The sequence below is a fragment of the Stegastes partitus genome, unplaced genomic scaffold, assembly GCF_000690725.1.
Source record: "Stegastes partitus isolate 25-593 unplaced genomic scaffold, Stegastes_partitus-1.0.2 Scaffold272, whole genome shotgun sequence".
In the NCBI taxonomy this organism is placed as follows: Eukaryota; Metazoa; Chordata; class Actinopteri; family Pomacentridae; genus Stegastes; species Stegastes partitus.
In genome coordinates this window covers 143,250-162,228 of record NW_007578003.1, presented here as the reverse complement: position 1 = coordinate 162,228, position 18,979 = coordinate 143,250, and the positions used below count along the sequence as shown (strand labels likewise).

The following is an 18,979-nucleotide window of genomic DNA, read 5'->3' as shown; positions in this document are numbered from 1 at the left end:
ACCGAAAGGTTAAGCTCATTTTCTGCAGTTTGTTTGCATACTTTTTATATTGAGTTTTGCCTAAAAATCTCTACTATTCACTGTCATCTTTGTGTTTCTCTGACCTGTGTGTCAAACGTCTGCCTCTTTACTTCAAGCTGAAGTTGAAGCATTTCTTAAAAATCGGTGTAAATACACTAATATATTTGCAAATATTCCTAAAGTTGCTGAAGCGAGTTTGTCATTTTAAATATGTCTATTATAATATACTGTGTTGCACAACTTGTAATCTAATATTACTAAACATAAAACTGTCTGAATTCACTTTCAGCTCAACCACCTGAGGAAGATTCATTCGTATATTCATTCAACAAACATCACTGGGAGATGAATACATTGCTGTCTGAGCCCAACAGAGTGCACTACAATCAACAAGTGCTTTCTTCTGTCTATATTTTTTTTCCCTGGCCACGGCAGGGACAGGCTTCCTCCACCCATGCAGGCTGCCAAATATTCTTCCTCCCCCCTCTAACCTTCATACGTGAGCCACTGTCGCCCCGTTGGCCAATCACAGGCTGACAGAGACATGACCAGGCCTAAAAAAAACAGAAGCATAAGGGAGGCTGCACACTTAAAAAACCAGTCTCACATGACATCTTCTCAGAGGGCACACTCAGACAGTCGCTCCATCATTTTTCTGTCACTGAACTTCTTCTGCTGTGACTGTTTTTTGTTCCTACCTGCAACCCTTAGTCAGAGTTTATGTGACTGCGGTGAGAGTCTAAACATATCTTTTCCTGTTTGCTGTGTGTCTTGCACACATCTGCCAACATGTGCCTTCTACCAGCTGCCCTGCTGCTTTTTTTGCTAGGTGAGTATTTTTTTTTTTTTTTCTGTCTTTGACTTTTGCAGTGAAGCCGCATGCACGTTGTGGGCAATTAATGTATTGAGCTGTCTCATGTGTATGCGAGGGGTTTTATAGAAAATGTGCAGGTTTTCTTCCTACAGTTCACCTCTTTTTTAAAGGTTGCGTTTAGTAGTTTATTAGCACAGTCTTGTTACTCATTGGCACGAGGCCAGAGTTCGGTTTCAAAGCTCTATCATTCTTTTGATTTTTTAACCGGTTTCAAGACGAGTTGTGCAGCACCTCACCTCACTTGCACCGGCTCAGTTTTATTAATGAAACTTAATTACAAAACTTGAGACTAAGCTCCCTAATGTGCGGCACACCACATCCTGCATGCTGCATTTCAATTGGCCAATTATTGGTGTCCTGCATTAAGTAACATACAAGTTACCATCTCCCTACCATTTTGTGCAAGCAATTAGAGATTTTACCAGATCAAATTCAAATTTAGGGAAATACTACGTTTTCTGTCACAAAAAATTTGGCTCACAAAAAAGACCTTGATCCAGGATTAAGGTTTACTCCAGTTTATCACAGTTTATACAGTGAAAGCAAGCAGCTGTTTTGCAGTGGTGCTAGTCAAGGCTCTGCTCTCCAGCATAGTGATTGATCCATTTTACAACCTTTGGACTACAGGTCCAAAGCGATGGGATTGATGCCTCTGAGTGAGGTAACATAGTCTCACTATAAATAACAAACATTATGTCTTAATGCACTGTCTTCGTATCACTAGAGTTCAAAGAGAAATGCCAACAGGTCGTAGTCACATTGTGAAAGCAGCATTTCCACTATTAAGTCTCACTTCAACTGCCATACAGGTGGACAGACACAGACAGACAGAAATGAAACTTGCTGCTATATATAAAATGTTAACAAGAACAGAAACTAAAGGGCGTCTATGGCATCATTTTTAATAGTCATTCTGTTGTCATGCTGATTAAATGATTGTCTGTAATTACTTTGCTGCCATTAATGTGGCATCCAACCATGCAAACATTGTTGCATTGTTAAATACGTGAAATTGAAAAATGAATGCTTATTATTATTATTATTATTATTATTCCATTTCAATCATTCAGTCTGCCCAGTTTTGGACCTTTTCAGTGACTTTTGACTTCAAATTTTTTTTGAACCAGCTTTTGTACTTTGTTGTATTACTTCAGTCTGGGTTTTTGGGGTTTTTTTCAAACTCTTAAAAGGTATTTGTAATCACTGCTTCAGTGCTTTTTGGGCTTTAGAAAGAATGTTCAACTTGATAAGTTGTTTGATGTCACACCACTTAAACTGTGAGTGTTTCTGGTGTTTAAGCTACTTTAAAAAAAAAAAAAACTTTTAAAAAACTTCAAATCTTCAGCAGCAGCCATTGATTCTCCTCTGATTGCTTTTGCTTTTTAAATTTGTATGAATGAAAGTTTGGCAGTCGCCTAAATGTTAGTTTGTATTCATTAGTTAACAGAAGAGAGTCAGAATTGATGAATGAAAACACCAATATCAGTATTACTGTGATGAATGATAGATATGTATACTTTGGCACATGGTGCATTGTGCGCTGTGATATTTTTTCCTCTGTGGCTCAAATGTGTGCACATGCTGTATATAATTTGAATTTCTTTCAATGCTTAAGAGTAGTTTAAATTAAATTTTAGTTTATCCTGGGGATAAAACAGTCACTGCACCGAGACACTGCAGCAAGATCAAATGAAAAGCAGCAAAAAAAACTCAACAAATGAAAGTAAGCAGATCACAAAAAGCGATTGATAAAAGGACCGGTAATCTCATTGGTTTTTGTTATTATGCAACAATAATATTAGGAACTGAAAAAGACAGCCACATGTTGTGCTTTTTGTGTGGTGTGTGAACAGGAACACTTAATAATTCTATGGAAGTTAAGATCACGCAGCAAACACTTTCCATAAAATGCTGATACAGTATAAAGCGTTATATTTACGTAATGCAGCCAAAAAAAAGGGGTGTGGAACTGATTGTGTGGATGCATGCAGATTGTTTTCACAGTGAAGAGAAGTTTGTGTTCTGCTTCAGGACGTTCAAGTGCCTCTTAAAAAATGTTCTTTACTTATTTCGGATGCTTGACCTTGAGAGACACCAGAAGGGAAAACATTTAACTCCTGGGGAAGGGAAGCAAAGTTTATCATGCTTTCTTTAAATTTTATTCTAAGATGTGTACATACAAGCAGAATCTGGAGTTCAGAAAACAGTTGTGGTCCAAACTTTAACTTACACTGAACAAAAATCGAAACAATTTTGCTTTTGCTCCCAATTTTCATGAGCTGAACTCTTAGATCTGAGACTTTTTCTATGTACACAAACGGCCTATTTCTCTCAAATATTGCTCACAAATGTGTCTAAATCTGTGTTGGAGAGCCTTCTCCTTTGCTGGGATAATCCATCTACCTAACAGGAGTGGCATATCAAGATGCTGATTAGACAGCACAAGTGTACCTCAGTCTTAGTGTGTGTAAATTTTTGATTTTGAAGAAAGTAAAAAAAAAATATTAAAAATTCCCTGTCTCATTATTCTGGCATTTATCAAATAAATAATTTTGGTAATCCTAACTGACCTAAAACAGGAAAAGTTTAGTCTGATTTAATATCAGATAGGGAGGGAATAAAGAAGGTTATGTCTTTTTATACAGTGTATGTAAACTTCTGGTTTCAACTGTATGTGCTGATAGTGCGGTAGGATTGAGAAACACAAGAAACTGGAGATTCAAAAAGGCATCTTAAGTTTCTGCAGAATCCTTTTAATTCAAAAGACTGTTCAGATGATAGATCAACTGACATGTGCACTAACTCAGATCACTATCATTGGCTCCTCCTTGTTGTCCTTTTCAGATTCCATCTCCTGTGTTCAGTTTCTGGCACCGTTCAACATGGGTGGAGTCATGGGGCAGGTGCAGTTTGACTCAGACAACCAGGTTGCCACAGTCAATGTGTCTGGTGCCGGTTCCTGTGCTTCAGTTACCTTTTCCCTCAGCGAGTTCCCTGTCATGTACGGCCACTTTGCCCAACCCTGTTCTGAAGCAAATATCGGCTCCAGCATTTTCAACTTCACAGCTAACCCCGTCTCATCCTCCTCCGTTAATGTGTCGCGCCTCTTTGAAAACAGAAGTAACTTGGATGACTTCTCTCTGACTTTGCAGACGTGTAATGGCACTAAAGTATGCGCGGTTGTAAGTCAAGGTCAGACGCTCTTGACTCGTCAGGCCAGGTTCACCGGGTCCATCGCGGGTAACGTTTACATCCGTTCAAACAGAGGAAACAGCAGCCCCAGACTTCTTTCAGACCTCATGACAATCGGTCAGGTCAATGCCTCACAAACTAACATCACACTCCGTGTATCTACAAGTAGTGCTGCAAGCTGCGACGTGCTACTCGGAAGCTTAGATACTTCAGCTTTGACCAGTCTGGGAGTCGTAAACGTTGGCACTCCTTTGCAATTTCAGAAATCACGTCTGGACCTCACCAGCCTCAACGCCGCAAATAGCTTTCTTCTCCTCCGCGTGGGGTCAAGTTACCAGTGTGCTCAGATTTACACTGTGGCAGAGAAACAGGTGAGCGCCGTCTTGAATATGAAAGGGATCAGAGGATACTTCAGCTTCCGTCAGGCTTCCCCGTTTGATGTGACAGAGTTGAGAGTGAACCTGACCAATCTACGGAGCAGAGTTGGTCCCTACCATGTCCACAAATTTCCTGTCCCTTTACTCGGAACAAATTCATCAAGCCTATGTTCAAACGATAATGTGGGTGGGCACTGGAATCCATTTGGTCTCAACACTAGTGCCCCAACATATCCAAACGGGCCTGGGTCAACACATGACATGTATGAGGTGGGGGACCTCAGTGCCAAGCACATGTCCCTAGCAGGTCTAAATGCAGTGGATGCGAAGTTCACAGACTTCCATCTCCCTCTGTTTGGACGGAACAGCATCGTCGGTCGCTCGGTTGTGATTCACCTAACAGATGGTGCCAGGTATGTTTGCGCCAGCATCGGCTATCCTGGTGAAGTGGCAGTAGGCAGAGCCGTATTTCAGAGCCCTGTGGTTGGCGTGATCTGGTTCACTCAGCTGGTGAGCAACCCTCTGTCTGATGTATCCATCTTTCTGGATCTCGCCTATGGAAACCCCACAATGACACCAACCAGAAACCACAACTGGCATGTTCACACTGATCCCATTAGCTCCGAGAGAGATGATGACGAAAACCGCTGCAGCTCAACAAGAGGTCACTGGAACCCCTTTAACATCAGCACAGAAGACATTAGTTACGCCCTCCACTGTGGCACATCTGCTCCCTTATCCTGTGAGGTGGGAGACTTCTCCAGCAAATACAGAACCATTGATCTTGGCACCAACATAGGAGGAGTGGAAGCAAAATACTTTTTCACTGATGTCACTTCCTGGGTGCCTGGGTCAGGCATCATTGGCCGTTCTGTGGTCATCCATCAGGCAGATAGAGGAGGGCCAAGGATTGCTTGTGCCAATGTCACCATGGTGCGAGTCCCCAGAGCTAGATTAGGCAGCTGGCTCGGCCCTGAAATGTCCGATGGCCAGGTGCAGTTCTCCCAGTCCATCCCACAAGGCCCCACAACCATAAACGTGTCCTTGATGAACCTGAGCTCCTTAGCTGGAGGTTACCATGTCCACATATTGCCCCTCAAACCTGGCACCGTAGAGCCCTGCTCAAATGCAAACATCCAGGGCCACTACAACCCGCTGAGATGGAACATATCAAACTCCCCCCCACCTGGAAATGGCACTGTAGACCAATATGAGATTGGAGACATTAGTGGGAAGTTTGGGCTGCTGACTGGCCAAAACGACTTTGATGCTGTCTACATGGACACTAACATGCCAATGACTGGACCCTACAGCGTCGTGGGAAGATCAATAGTGGTTCACTACACCAATGGATCAAGGTGAGAACCTGTATGAATTAATGCTTTTGTTCTTTTTAGAGAAAGAGAAACAAACATGACACAAGGTGGAAGTAAAATTTTGACATGCAGGGTAACAACCACAGGTTCTTTTTTTGTTTTGTTTTGTTTTAAAAAAGAAAGGGTTTGCATAGCAACTACTCTGCTGCAGCCACTGACATTTTTCTTACAACATCACTTCTTGATAATTGTTGTAAATAAAGAGGAAGTATTTATCACCAGATATGTACTTTATTTGAGATTAAGAAGGCGCATACAGAAAATGCTAAAAACTCTAATAGCTAAAAAGGTTTGTATTGTCACTGATGTCTGCAGAAATCTAAGCTTCACCACTATAAGCAGGCCTCAGGCACCAAAACAAACTCTGGCAGCCTGTGTGGGACGTCACTGAGCCATTTTATCTTTGTGTTGTGTTATAATGCATAGATAATCTTCCTCACTCATATAGAATGACTCAACAAAATACCATAATGGACAGAATCCTCAGGGTTAAACCTGCAGGATTTGTATGTGTTGCTCATCTTAATTGTGTTTTTGAGTCATTCCCAACTCTTTTCATTGTGTGCCTTTCCTCTGCAGAATGAGGTGTGCTAACATAACGGCTGAAAGAAATACAGATGGACAGTTCATTACGGCCAGGGCTGTTTTCAACGGTACAGTGAACGGGACAGTCACACTGGTAAGAACCACAAGAATTAAAGTCTGTGACTCATGTCTTTACTGTTTTACATTGTGTTGCCACTTTGATCAGCAATAACTGTGACTGTAGTTACCTGTAAATAATGACATTTTGTTTTAAAAAAAGCATATAACACTGCTGTGAATTGCATCTATACACCATAAATAACAAAATGTCTTTAATATTTGTAATTAAAACAATGACGTATAAAGGATAAGACAAGTTACATTATTATGGATCGGCAATATTTATTCAAAGGCAGCAATGTGTGGTCACTTGTTGTCGATGAAAAATATTTTAGAAACCAAGTTCAAACTATTTAACCTAATAAAAAAAATAGTCTACTCTTTTCTGCCTAAATCATATCGCCAGTCGAGACAGACTTTCTTGAGCTGTAATGCAGAAACTTTTTGTCCATTTCACGCTTGCTGTTGTTGATTTTTCTTGTTTTTGGATCCAAAAAAATGCATCCAATTTTAACTGTATTGTGGAAAAACAGTACACAACTGTTTGAATTTGGCTGAATTTTATTACAGTAATTTATTACAGTGTACACAAAATCTCAGTTATAACAAATATACAAGAATTTAAAAGTGTCTGATAAAGTGTGAAAAAATAAAATGACACATTTTTATGATATGTTTTTGTTTTGGCAGCAAGAGTAGGAGCAGCTCAGCTCATTGTAGTCCTGTAAAATTGTCTTACGCATAATAAAAAGCAATGCTTGCTGTGTTTAATGTGGCTCTGAGCGTCAAGCCTCAAGCAGATATGGGGGAGTGTGCTGTAGCGATCTGGTGAGCTCACTTCTATCTAATGTCACTTGAAGTGGTGTCACTTGAGGGAATTTCTCCCTCAGGAGTCCAAAGGTCTCTCTTCAACTTCCTTCTTCACATATGCAGGAGTACTTCCTGAGACCTTTAAGAATTCATTGTGTAAAATCATGTGGAGTTCCCCTTAAAGAAAGACAACAGCTGCTCTCCTCCCATAAACCACATCCCAAAGATCGTATTTATCTATTGGTAGCACACACCAGCAGTTATCTTCGAGAAGCTTAACTCAGCTATCCAATGCTTAGCTTCTTCTTTATATAGATAAACTAAAACAGTGCAAAAGTCTGTTTCATAGAAAGAAATGGATGGGATGGAATGAGAGCATTTCCTCACTCCAAAGAGGTCAGAATTTGTCCTATGGATGACTGTGTAATCCTTTCAAGTTAAACTCACCCAGCCCGTGACAGATTATTAGGAGCCAAGCTGCCACAAAAACATGACAGAGTATTTCTGCTGCTCTGGACAGACAGTGAATTCATTACGCCTGTGACGCCCTGCGACAGGGAGCAACGGGAAGAAGGGGCTGGATCATTAGCTTAGCTTAGCATCCATCTGCTGGCTGAAGGAACATACAGACTCCCTGAACCAGGAAGCTCACCGAGGGAACAGCTGTCTCTGTCAGCTGCCCTCCAGAGGCCCCATGCTGAGCGCTGCACTGCATCTATGGAAAGGAGCTTGTAATATCTCTGGGAAGCCTATATTGCAAAGAGGACGATGTTAGTGAGGAAACGCAATCAGTCAATAGTATCTACGAGTTCTGCTCAGGCTAATTAAGAGAGTCACAAAGCAAGTGTAAGAATGCCAATCAGTGTGCAATACCTACAAATCTGCACTGCTTCTGGTTAAACTAGCACACTACACATCAAGTTCAGTCTTTTTAATTGTCTGCTAATGATGGACTCTTTGATTTTTCTCACCCTCAGTACCAACAGACGTTTCTGGATGGAAGCGGCGGTGATACTACGCTGGAGGTGAACCTTCAGTCATCTGCAAGAATCAATGTAAGTGAGGCTCTATGCACTGTACACATGTGTGTGTGTGAAATGTGTCAAACCATTTATGTTAGACATTATAACAAAAAATCAGATATCACCGTTCAGCAACTACAAAACTAAACGCATTTCCACGTAAGTCTTAAAACCTTAAAGCCTCTGCAGAAAAAAACTGGCAAGAAAATGTTACAGGATATGTGACACCTCTGCGGTCGGGTGTGCATCGCTGGGCGGATTACACATGAAAAATGATCAGGAAATAAAAGCGTGTCAGATTAAGTTTGACTTAGAAACACCGTATCAGAGGTGGGATCCATTTTGCATCCGCAATCTTGAAACAATTGCAAGACATAGATATCCAAGGTGATAGTAACTGGGTTTTTTTTTCATGCAGCAATAAAACAACTTCCTGCCCTATTTTAGTAACAAAGTTTTCCTGATGCTGTTGTTTTCTTGATTATAAGCAAAATGTGTGCGATTGAGCCTCTGCAATCCATTTTGCATCCGTAATCTTGAAACAGCTGCAAGACATAGATATTCAGGTTGATAGTAGCTGTGGTTTTTATGCAGTGATACACTAATTTCCTGTCATACATTTCTAAAAATAAAATTCCTTTGCACTGTTGTTTTCTTGATTTTAATGATATGTGTGATTGACTCCCTGCAGTGAGGGTTGCAAGCAGATTTAAGAGGCCAGATACTGATTTTTATAAACGGGTGTCTAAAATGTGTGTTTGGTGTTAAGGTGTGTGTGTTCCTCATCATATTTCTCTGTGTTTCTGTTCATTATTATTCACATGAAGATGCATAAGAACAATTCACGCTCACATTTGCATTTTATTTCTGCCTGAAGGCAACTGAGGCCTCCCTGTTCATCGCAATCAATCGTACAGGTGCAAACGGCCAGTGCAGCAGTGTGGGAAGCACGTTCAATCCCTTCAACATGACGTCAATGGTGAGATCGATGTCGTCTTTTCTATAATCTTGTCTTCATTTTGTGTGCTTATTGGTTGAAATCGTCCATGTCAAAAGAAAAGAGAAACAGAGAAAAAGAATGAAAGTGAATGAAAAAATAGATGTAGTCTGGCGGTAAGACCTTTGGTGAATTTAAGGAAGTTATCAAAGGTTCCCAAAATGTTAACTACACCACACTAACTGGGGTCACCAAATATGGCAATAAGAGTGTTTTTAGTTACTTTCAGTAAAAAGTACGAGAAACTCTCATCAGGTGACGGTTCTGATCGCAGATTTTCAGGACGAGCAACTTGAAAGTCTTAAATTAGGAATGAAGTGCTAGTTCAAAACAAACGGACCTGACTGTCTCACAATAGATGGCAAGCTGGCAGTCCATATTTAGCAGTTGCACATGCACTGAGAATGGATTCTGAATGATGTAGGAGATCTTGTATTCGACTGAACTTCTGAAATGAAAAATATTTGCAGAGATTCAAGATTTTTCCAGATGCCGTATGTTTTGTTGGTCTTCAGAGACTGCCTACATGTTTGAAGCTGCTGTGCTAGAAGTGAAGACTTCATTTGCAAAAACAAATAACTCAATTTTTTGTCAATTTTCAGCAAACTTTTTTTTATTTGCTTGATATAACAACAATCAAAGTGAAGTTGAGTGGATTTGACTCAACAGAAAGACATGGCAAAAGTAGAGATAACGTAGATTTGATATATTGTCTCGGGTAGACGAAGGAAAAGTGGGTTTTTTGAAGGTTTGTGAAGATGGAGTTATCTGTTTTTGCAAATGAACTCTTCAAGTGTAATTTTAAATTTGCATACTTGGTCTTTTTTGTGGTTCTTATGCTTTTTGGTGTTGTATTTATTTTTTTTAATGTGTAGCTTCTGTATGCTCCGGTGATCTTAATCAAAGTTTAAGGAGATAAAACCCTCATAACATCATTCATACAAAGATAACATCTGGGTTTTGTGCTTGACATTAAGTGAAAATACCTTCAACGAACTGGAACGGTCAGATGAGATGAAGTCCAGGCCCACTGTTACGCTATCTAGGATCAAGCGGCTATAGAAAATGGATTGAATTGACGGATTAAATTACATTTTCCCAACATATGCTGAATAGATGACCTATACAGATATATTTTTAGAAATATATGCTGTGTAGAACAATGATAGAATATAAAGAGGATCATCCTGTGCTCTGACAATAAGAACAATATTCGTTACACTAGATTATTCATCTTATAATCACGGATGATCATGACGTGTATACACTATAGTGTATGTATGATAGAAAAGCAAGACTTCGTCCTAAGTCGTCTCAGTTTTCGTGCTTTTAATCTCAGTTAAGTTAGTTAGTTAGTTAGTTAATAGGTAATTCCCTAAAATGTTACAAAGATACTTGCATATGCATTAATTCAGAGCTTAGTTTTGCCTCATCATGGACATGCAAAACATAGAATACAATGTTTTGAAAGAGGAAGTGTTTTTCTTTTCTTTTTTTTTTTGCAATCATAGAAACACAATTCTTAAATGTCAGAGCACGAACAACCAGCCACATTTTTTCTGCCAAAATTATGCTTCTGTGGTAAATGTGTAATGCACTTCTGTCTTTCTCTTCCTCCTTCAGAGCTCCAGCTGTTCAATGCAAACCCCGCTGAGCTGTGTGGTGGGGGAGATTTCTACAAGACATGGCAATGTCAGTCTGACTGAGAGGCAGCTCTACACCGACAGCATCATCCAGCTCAATGGAGACAACACAGGTGAAATGAAGGAAAATAAATGCAGTGGTCAGAAATAAAAACGGTGTGAGTTTGGGACTTACACCTCCAAAGAAACTAGCTGATTGTAGTCAAGTGAACACAACAGGTGTAATTGAGATTTTTTTGTGTTTGTGTGTTTAGTGGTCCACAGATCTCTGGTGTTGAAGAACGGAGACAGCATCATCGCATGTGCCGATATCCTCCCAGTGTCCCCATCGGCACAGCAGACCTTTCCCACTGTGACCAACTTCAGCCGGTGAGTGTAATAAAAAAGTATATTGCCTAATTAATTCCCCTTTCATCAGAGTTTAGTCATAAATCTCTCAACAGACTTCCATTGTTTGCTAGAGGGGGTTTTTTTTAGAAGAAAATCTACAGACATGTTCTTCCTGTGTGTACAGTATCATGTGAATTTCTCAGTCGTGGCAGATGTTTTGGCATTCCTTCGTAGGAAATGCACAGGTGTATCAGTGATGCTTGCATTCCACTCAGGGGACGGTCCTGCTGTTGTGGGTGCCGCTACGGTGTCGTGGTTTCCTGGAACTTTGATGGGAACAGTGCCATCCCTAATGTTATTATTTCCACCTGTGTGTTTCCTGCTGTGAAAAAAGTCAAAAGTCGCTGGCAGACAAGTGCAGTAATCATGTACGTTACTGGTGGAATAAGACTGGCTGCAGCTGAATGTCGGCACAACTTCATCTAACTTTAGGCCAGAGTTGGCACCTGAAATTGCTCGAGTTAGTCAAATTAAAGCATGTAATTTAGCACAAATCTGGCATTGACTAAGCCTGGAGAACTTCTCAATCAATGCCATTAAAATGATCTTAGCGTAGATCCATGTCTTAAAGCCTAATTGTGAACTATGATAAAGACAGTGATGTGCAATGCACCCAGTGGCGTTTGAACCAACATTAAAACAGGAACTGGAAAACTAATACAGTCCAGTAATTCAGCTGCTTGGCTCTTTATAAGTCAGAAATGTTTTGATGTGGGTGTTGTGTAAAAGTCAAAAGGAACTCGTTGCATATTTGTTTCATGAGGCAGGTGTGTAGGAAATTCATGAGCAAGTCCAAAAGTTTTAATCAGACTCCTGAACACTGGCCAACTTGCAAGAAGTCTGTTGCATAACGAATGTCTTTATTTTAATTTTCTGTTTTCATCTGCATGAACAGTACAGGAGAAGACGTAGGGAGAGAAAAGACACTCCTACATAGTTTTAGACTGGAAATGTTTGCCTGCGCTGTCACGCATTAAACCAGTTCTTTACAAAATATCCAAACCATTGAGGAAAAAGATCAACCTGTAACCACAAGTGGAAAATACATTGACAGCACTGCAACTTAAAAGGACGTCTGCTTCCTGCTCTGCCAACAGAAAGTACCCTTATTTTCAGTCTCTCTCCCCGACTGCACTTGTATCTATATTTAAAGTGTTTTTATTAGTGTCATCTATGGAATGCAATGTCATTGTGTCGCTGGTAGCCTGGAGTAAGGGAGAGTCTGTGTTTGTCTTCATGAAAACAAAACTAACGAGGATTTTTTTTTTCTCCTGGCTGGAAATACATGAAATACCCTTTTCTATGTGACTGGATTTCCAGCTTATGCGTTAAAAGTCATTTATTGATTATCCATAAATCATTTTGCAAACTATTTATATAAACTTAAGGTGATCATTGTGTAAAGGTGAGAAACAGGAATTCATGGCACGCACGCTTTTTATTACTGCAATAAAACAGTGGTTCTCAAACTGGGGGTCGCGACCCCCACGGGGGTCCCAAGATCATTTCAGGGGGTCGCATCATCCATCATCTCTGCACCTTAATCCTCACTAGGGGGCGGAGTCTATCCGAGCTGACTCAGGGGGAAGGCAGGTTCACCTGGACAGGTAACCAGTCTATCACAGGGCTACACTTAGAGACAGACAACCAAGCACACTCACATTCACACCTACGGACAATTTACAATCACCAATTAACCTCAGCATGTTTCTGGACTGTGGGAGGAAGCCGGAGAACCCGGAGAGAACCCACGCTGCACGGGGAGAACATGGAGACTCCACGCAGGAAGATCCCGGGTGTCCTCAGCGGGACGCCAACCGGCGACCTTCTAGCTGTGAGGCGCTAACGGTGCTATCCACTGAGCCACCTGCAGCCTTTCATTTGTTCAAAATAAATTCAAATCATTCTTTCAAAGAAAATTAATGTAAAGAGATTAATCTGTGGAATTAACACGCTAATTTTAACGCATTAGTGATGAACAACAGAGTTATTACTGATGAGGTATTAATGATTCTAACTGGGGGGTCACGAACACAGACTCATGCTGTCTTGGGGGTCGTGGCTCCAACAGTTTGAGAACCTCTGCAATAAAACATCCTGACTCTTGCACGAGTAATGCGTCATTCAAACCGTTATTATGAAGAGATGTAATTAAAATTGTAGTCGCACACAGAGAGCATTAGTTTAAAAATTTAATTAAATTGCATCTCCAGATCTGACTAGTAACTCTGTTTTAATGTGTTTATGTCCAGGTTTGATTTCCGCAGGAGGGTTGCAGAAGTGCTACAGGTGGGAAGGGCAAGAATCACCATCTTGTCTGGTTCTCCCATGCCTGTAGATGAAGTAAACTGCCAGCAAGTCAGCTTCATGGTATCAGGTAAAGCAAATTTTTTTTTAAAAAAGAGAAGAAGAAGCAGCTCCACTATCAACACAGCATTGTGTTTGCATGACATAAGAACCACAAACAAAAGAAATATGAGAAAATGATATGAGGCAGTGAGCAAGCACCTCATGCACTTCCACTTTCTCTGCTCTACTGAGGTAACATATCAAACTGCACCGTCTGATCAAAACAAGATATAAATGGCATACACAGCTCGTGGTTAAAATTCTCAGCACAGATGTTGTCAAGGTGTAGTGTCATTATGGTCATGATGCACTGTTCAACAGAGGTTTGGTCTCCCACACTCCGGCCATAACTGAGTTCATAACAGCTGCATTTACTTTGTTGAACCACGTACTGACTCATCTCACCAAAGCTTTACTAACCTTTTCATAGGAGTTTCTGTTTCAGAAGTTGTGGTAATAAAACAAAAACAAAATAAAAAATAAAAGACACAGCATTAAAGCAGATATAGCAGACAAAAAAAGGCAACACACAGGATTATGTGAGCGTCATGGTCTAGACTAGTAGGTTCTATATTCACCAGTATTTAAATAAATTCATGTGTGATATAATCTGAATCAATCACACTGTGTTGCATCACGGAAGTCTGCAAACCCTTCAGCTGCTCCTAGGATCTACCTGGGCAAGCAGCGCGTCAGGGCATCAGTACAATGAACAATTACGGGCATTGAAAATCTTTAGAAAACCTGAAAAATTGCCCAGTAACCTGACGCTGGAGCTGAGTGTCTGTGCGTCTCATTTTCTGTCCCTTCCTCTGTCCCAGAGGGAAACAGGGGAGTATCTGTAGAAAAGTTTCACACACTATAGCACAGGACGGCCATTTATGCCCCCAGAAGCCTCCCACAAGGTGAAGAGTTCACTGCTGCAGTGATTCCCTAGAAAGCCCTTTTCGCTGTGATTATTTTTTTAAGTACAGCTGAAAGATGTATACAATCATTTGCAGACAGCGTGAGTCTGAAAATGTGTGCAAATTCACCTGTAATAAAACAGATGACACTTGTTTTGGTTTTCATTCATCGCTAAATTGAAACCAAAATTCTGCAAAATTGTCCAGAATTCATCAAATAATTGACACGACTTCTGACATAATGATGGAAAAACAAGTGAATAACAGCAGTTGATCTTGCTCCAGCAACTATCAGGTAGAAAAAATCCCCTACTGCAGCTTGTACTGTCTTAAACTTTTGGCACTTTGTGTCTCGTAGGAAACGTCAGCACGGACCTGTTGAATTCTGTCCAATCCAGCGAGCTGATGGGACCCTTCAGAGAGTCTGACTCATGCACAAGTAAGTGTCCTCCATACTGCAACCATGGCTTTAACGGGATTTTAAATTATTAATGGGATTGTTACATTGTTAATGCATTTCAGGGAGAACAACATTAAGACATCCTTTACATACATTTCAATTTAGATTTTTATGAAAAGCAGCCCCATAGCAGGTAATGAACCCTGGACTATGTAGTTTAGCACTTGTAAAATTACAATAAACACATGTCAGAGTTGAAATATAGAAAATATTAAATGCTATCTCATATAAACTGTCATTTAAATCACCAGCAACACGATAACATAAGGCGTATAAAGCCTGGAGAGCACAGACGTCAACCACCAATGAAGTAAAAATTGCACCAATCTATGGCAATGTATTTTATTACTTCTGAGCAGATTTTTTTTTTTAAACCTCCTAAGAGCACCTCAGAGCAGCATTTTTAATAAATTAAACAGCTTCAACAGGGGTGTACATGCACATCACCTTTAAGCAGACTTTCGCAGAGCACAATAATCGCGTACACTCACAGAGTCGTATCTCAATAGACCATCAGTCTCTCACACACCTCTCTGCTCTGATGCCTCCAGGAAGTGCAGGTCTGCCGCTGGTGCCAGGAAGCTTCCTCCTTGGCTTGATGTTTGCTGCCGCCTGCCTGCTGCCATCGACAACTTATTTATAGCTTCAGCCGCACCGTCACTGGGGATACATGGATCCACATATTGGAAAATTGTAAATATGTTCATGAAATGTTGACCCCCCTCCAAATAATACAACGATCATCAAGCAAGTAATCAGCTGTCTCTCTGTACAACTTCTGCCAGACAATAAAGCTCTTCCCATTTTCCTTTTTATAATAATCAGGCAATAATTAAGTCAACAAGCATTCATTACAATCAGCTTTTATAGAAACATCATTTTTTTACACGACAGATTTTGCTCTTATTTTATCCATTTGGGCCAATTAACGAGCGGGTTCCGTTAATGCTGTGTGTTCTCAGACCTCCAGAGATTTTTCTTGATGTATGCACTGTCTATATATATATTCATGTGAAATGTTGTGTAAATATCTGGAAATTTATGGCTAAAATACAATACTGTTTCTACACCTTTTGCCAATATTGTGTTTCATTTTTGTCCTTGTATTTAATGAATACTGTACACAGCGGATGCAGACAGCAATTCTGTCCTGCACTGTACGAGAATAAGATTATCACTGCTTAAGTTTGTGTCACCTGATCTCAAGAAAGTTGAGTTTGTAAGTCATGTCGATCAGTTTGAAGCCCTAAGGGTGAGCATACTTTGAGCTATTACATTACAGAAATTATCTTAATGGTTCTCTTCCTGGATACTTGTTTAATCTCTTTAGCTCTGCAGTGACTTTAAGTTCTATTTATTATTCAGAGCATCAAGTCCCTTTATGGTTATCGAGTAACCAAAAAACACTTATCTTTGTGCATCAAAACAACATCTTTGTGAGTCTGTCCACGCTTCTTTACAATGAGCAGAACTACGAAGTGTCTGCTTCTCTCTCCAAGTTGTAATACTGGATAATTTCTGTAATATATCTTCCAACTGGCTGACTCTGAAAAAGAATAATGTTACAGAAAGCCTCACCCTGCAAGTTAAAAGAATTGGTTCCTCAAGGTTTTTAGGTTTGAATTTCCTGAAATCTGAATCTTTGTTTTTGTAGACGGTCATTGATACACTGCAGATCCCAGGTGCTGATGCTCAGTTTATAACACGGATTGTTTATTTGTAAAAACCAGCTTGTGAACAATGTTAACAAGACAAAAAACTTTATTTTCACGTGACATTTTTAACAGTCTATTACCTCATTACCCACTTCGGTGCTAAGAGCAAAAAACAAACACAGAAAACAGGGATTTAAACTGAGTTCTGTCAAAAACTGTGAAAAGACAAAGGCTTTAAAGATTATCAAATTAATCAACAGTCTACTGAACAAAAGTGTAAACATAGCATGTAACATCGTATTCAGTTCTTATCAAAGGGGAATCAGTATTTGTTGTTCTACCACACGGCATCTCTACACCAGAATGGACATCATGAAGCAACCAAGTTTGCACAGTTGTGGAAGTGATAAAGGGGAGATTAAAAGTGGGGTCACAGACCAGAAATCACAGGTCTGTGTGTTGCATTGTGCAGCGTCACACATCTATGACGCAGAGTTTATGAGGTCGTTGATGCTGGATTGTGGAACGTTTTCCCTTTTTTCTTCCTGAAGGACTTGAAGTTGGTGGATATTTTTTTTTTATTTAACCAGGAAAAGGCTCACTGAGGTTAAAAATCTCTTTTTCAAGAGTGTCCTGGCCAAGACAGGCAGCAGCACAACTGACAGACAGACAAGGTCACAACAGCATCCACACAGACATCATACTCATAATACATGGCGATTACATATTGAAGATAAGAAATCAACATATTAGTAGAGATCAGAAACATAACTAGCAAAATAATCATCTGTCGAAACATCTACAGACTGATGTTTCTGCCTCCAAGTCATTTAGGAACACTTTAAAACAGGGGTGGGCAATCCTGGTCCTGGAGGGCCACAATCCTACATGTTTTAGATGTGTCCCTCTTCCAACACACCTGATTCAAATGATCAGCTCATCATCAAGCTCTGCAGAAGCCTGATAACCATCCTGATCATTTAAATCAGGTGTGTTGGAAGAGGGAAAAACATGCAGGACTGTGGCCCTCGAGGACCAGGATTGGACACCCCTGCTTTAAAAGTATTTAAAGAGACCAGCTCTTGAAGTTTCAGGTCTTTTTGCAGTGAATTTAAAAGCTTTCTGTCCCCGTTCAGTTCTAGCCTTCGGAACAGACAGTAGCAACAGATCCTGGGACCGCAGACTGTAACCACTGGGAGCTTTTGTAGAAATAAAAACTTGCAAATAACGAGGAAGCAGGCCTAAAGTACATTTATAAATTAAAATATGCCAGTGTTTTTTCCTTCGTGTGGTCAAATCTGACCATCCAACACGAGAGTACAATAAACAATGATGTGTAAAATACTGAAAATTGGTGATAAACCTTAAAGCGCCGTGATACACTGAACCTGAAACACTCAGGCTTTGAACGGAAGCATTCATATATACCGTGTCTCCATAATCCAACATAAAAGTGGCGGCAACAAATCTCTTTCTGGCCTCAAAGGACAGGCAAGACTTGATTCTAAAGTAAAAACCCAGTTTCAGTTTTAGTCTCTTTGCCATCTGCTGGATGTGAGGTGTGAAGGAGAAACAGTCATCGATTCAAATTCCAAGGTATTTATACTGAGACACTATTTCAATCTGTGCACCCTGAGAAGAGGTGATTGAAGGCAGGTTCTGTGGTTTTGACTTGGAATTTGAGAACAACGTGAATTTGGTTTTGCTTGAATTTAAAACAAGTTTTAGGTCAAAGAAATTTGACTGGATAATATTAAAAGCAGTTTGCAGCTGGGATATAGCCAATTCTGGTGTAGATGCTGTGGTGTATAGGATCTCATCCATACAGAGCATCATGGGGCAGATTTGCTGTTGAATCATGCTGTCTGAAACCGTTTCTTGGGCAACAGCTGGTGGAGTTGTGGTAATTAAAGTGCCTGGGTACGCCCTTAACTGAATTGGCAGCTTCCAAAATGCCACCAGTCCATCTTGCCACCCAGGAATTCATGTCCTTTGAATAAAGCTGCATATTAAGGTGGCCTTCTACAGTCACTTATCAAAGGAGTGTCTATGTGCTGGTCATAGTATCTGTTCATTGTCCTTTACAGCCACGCCTGATTACAATGTGGATTAATTCAATAATTGAGCATTTATCATCAGTCGAACAATTAGAAAACTCTTTGTGCATAATTGGCTGAAAAGTCAGTCATTCATAAATCCCCCTTTGGCTACAATTACAGCATTGAGTCTTAATCTGCCTTCCTGGACACTGCAGTTTTAATTC

The 18,979-nt window shown here is 40.2% G+C and overlaps 1 protein-coding gene across 1 annotated transcript; it reads left to right on the top strand.

The window, feature by feature from the left end:
• Positions 1-587: 587 nt before the first annotated feature.
• On the top strand, positions 588-16,136 carry cusr (Copper-only SOD repeat protein). Its single transcript, XM_008282441.1, has 10 exons — positions 588-850; positions 3,740-5,822; positions 6,420-6,519; positions 8,273-8,350; positions 9,195-9,296; positions 10,938-11,070; positions 11,212-11,326; positions 13,600-13,724; positions 14,960-15,040; positions 15,613-16,136. Exons 1-10 carry the CDS (start codon positions 811-813, stop codon positions 15,702-15,704), a joined length of 2,949 nt encoding a protein of 982 aa, XP_008280663.1. The 5' UTR covers positions 588-810; the 3' UTR covers positions 15,705-16,136.
• Positions 16,137-18,979: the final 2,843 nt, after the last annotated feature.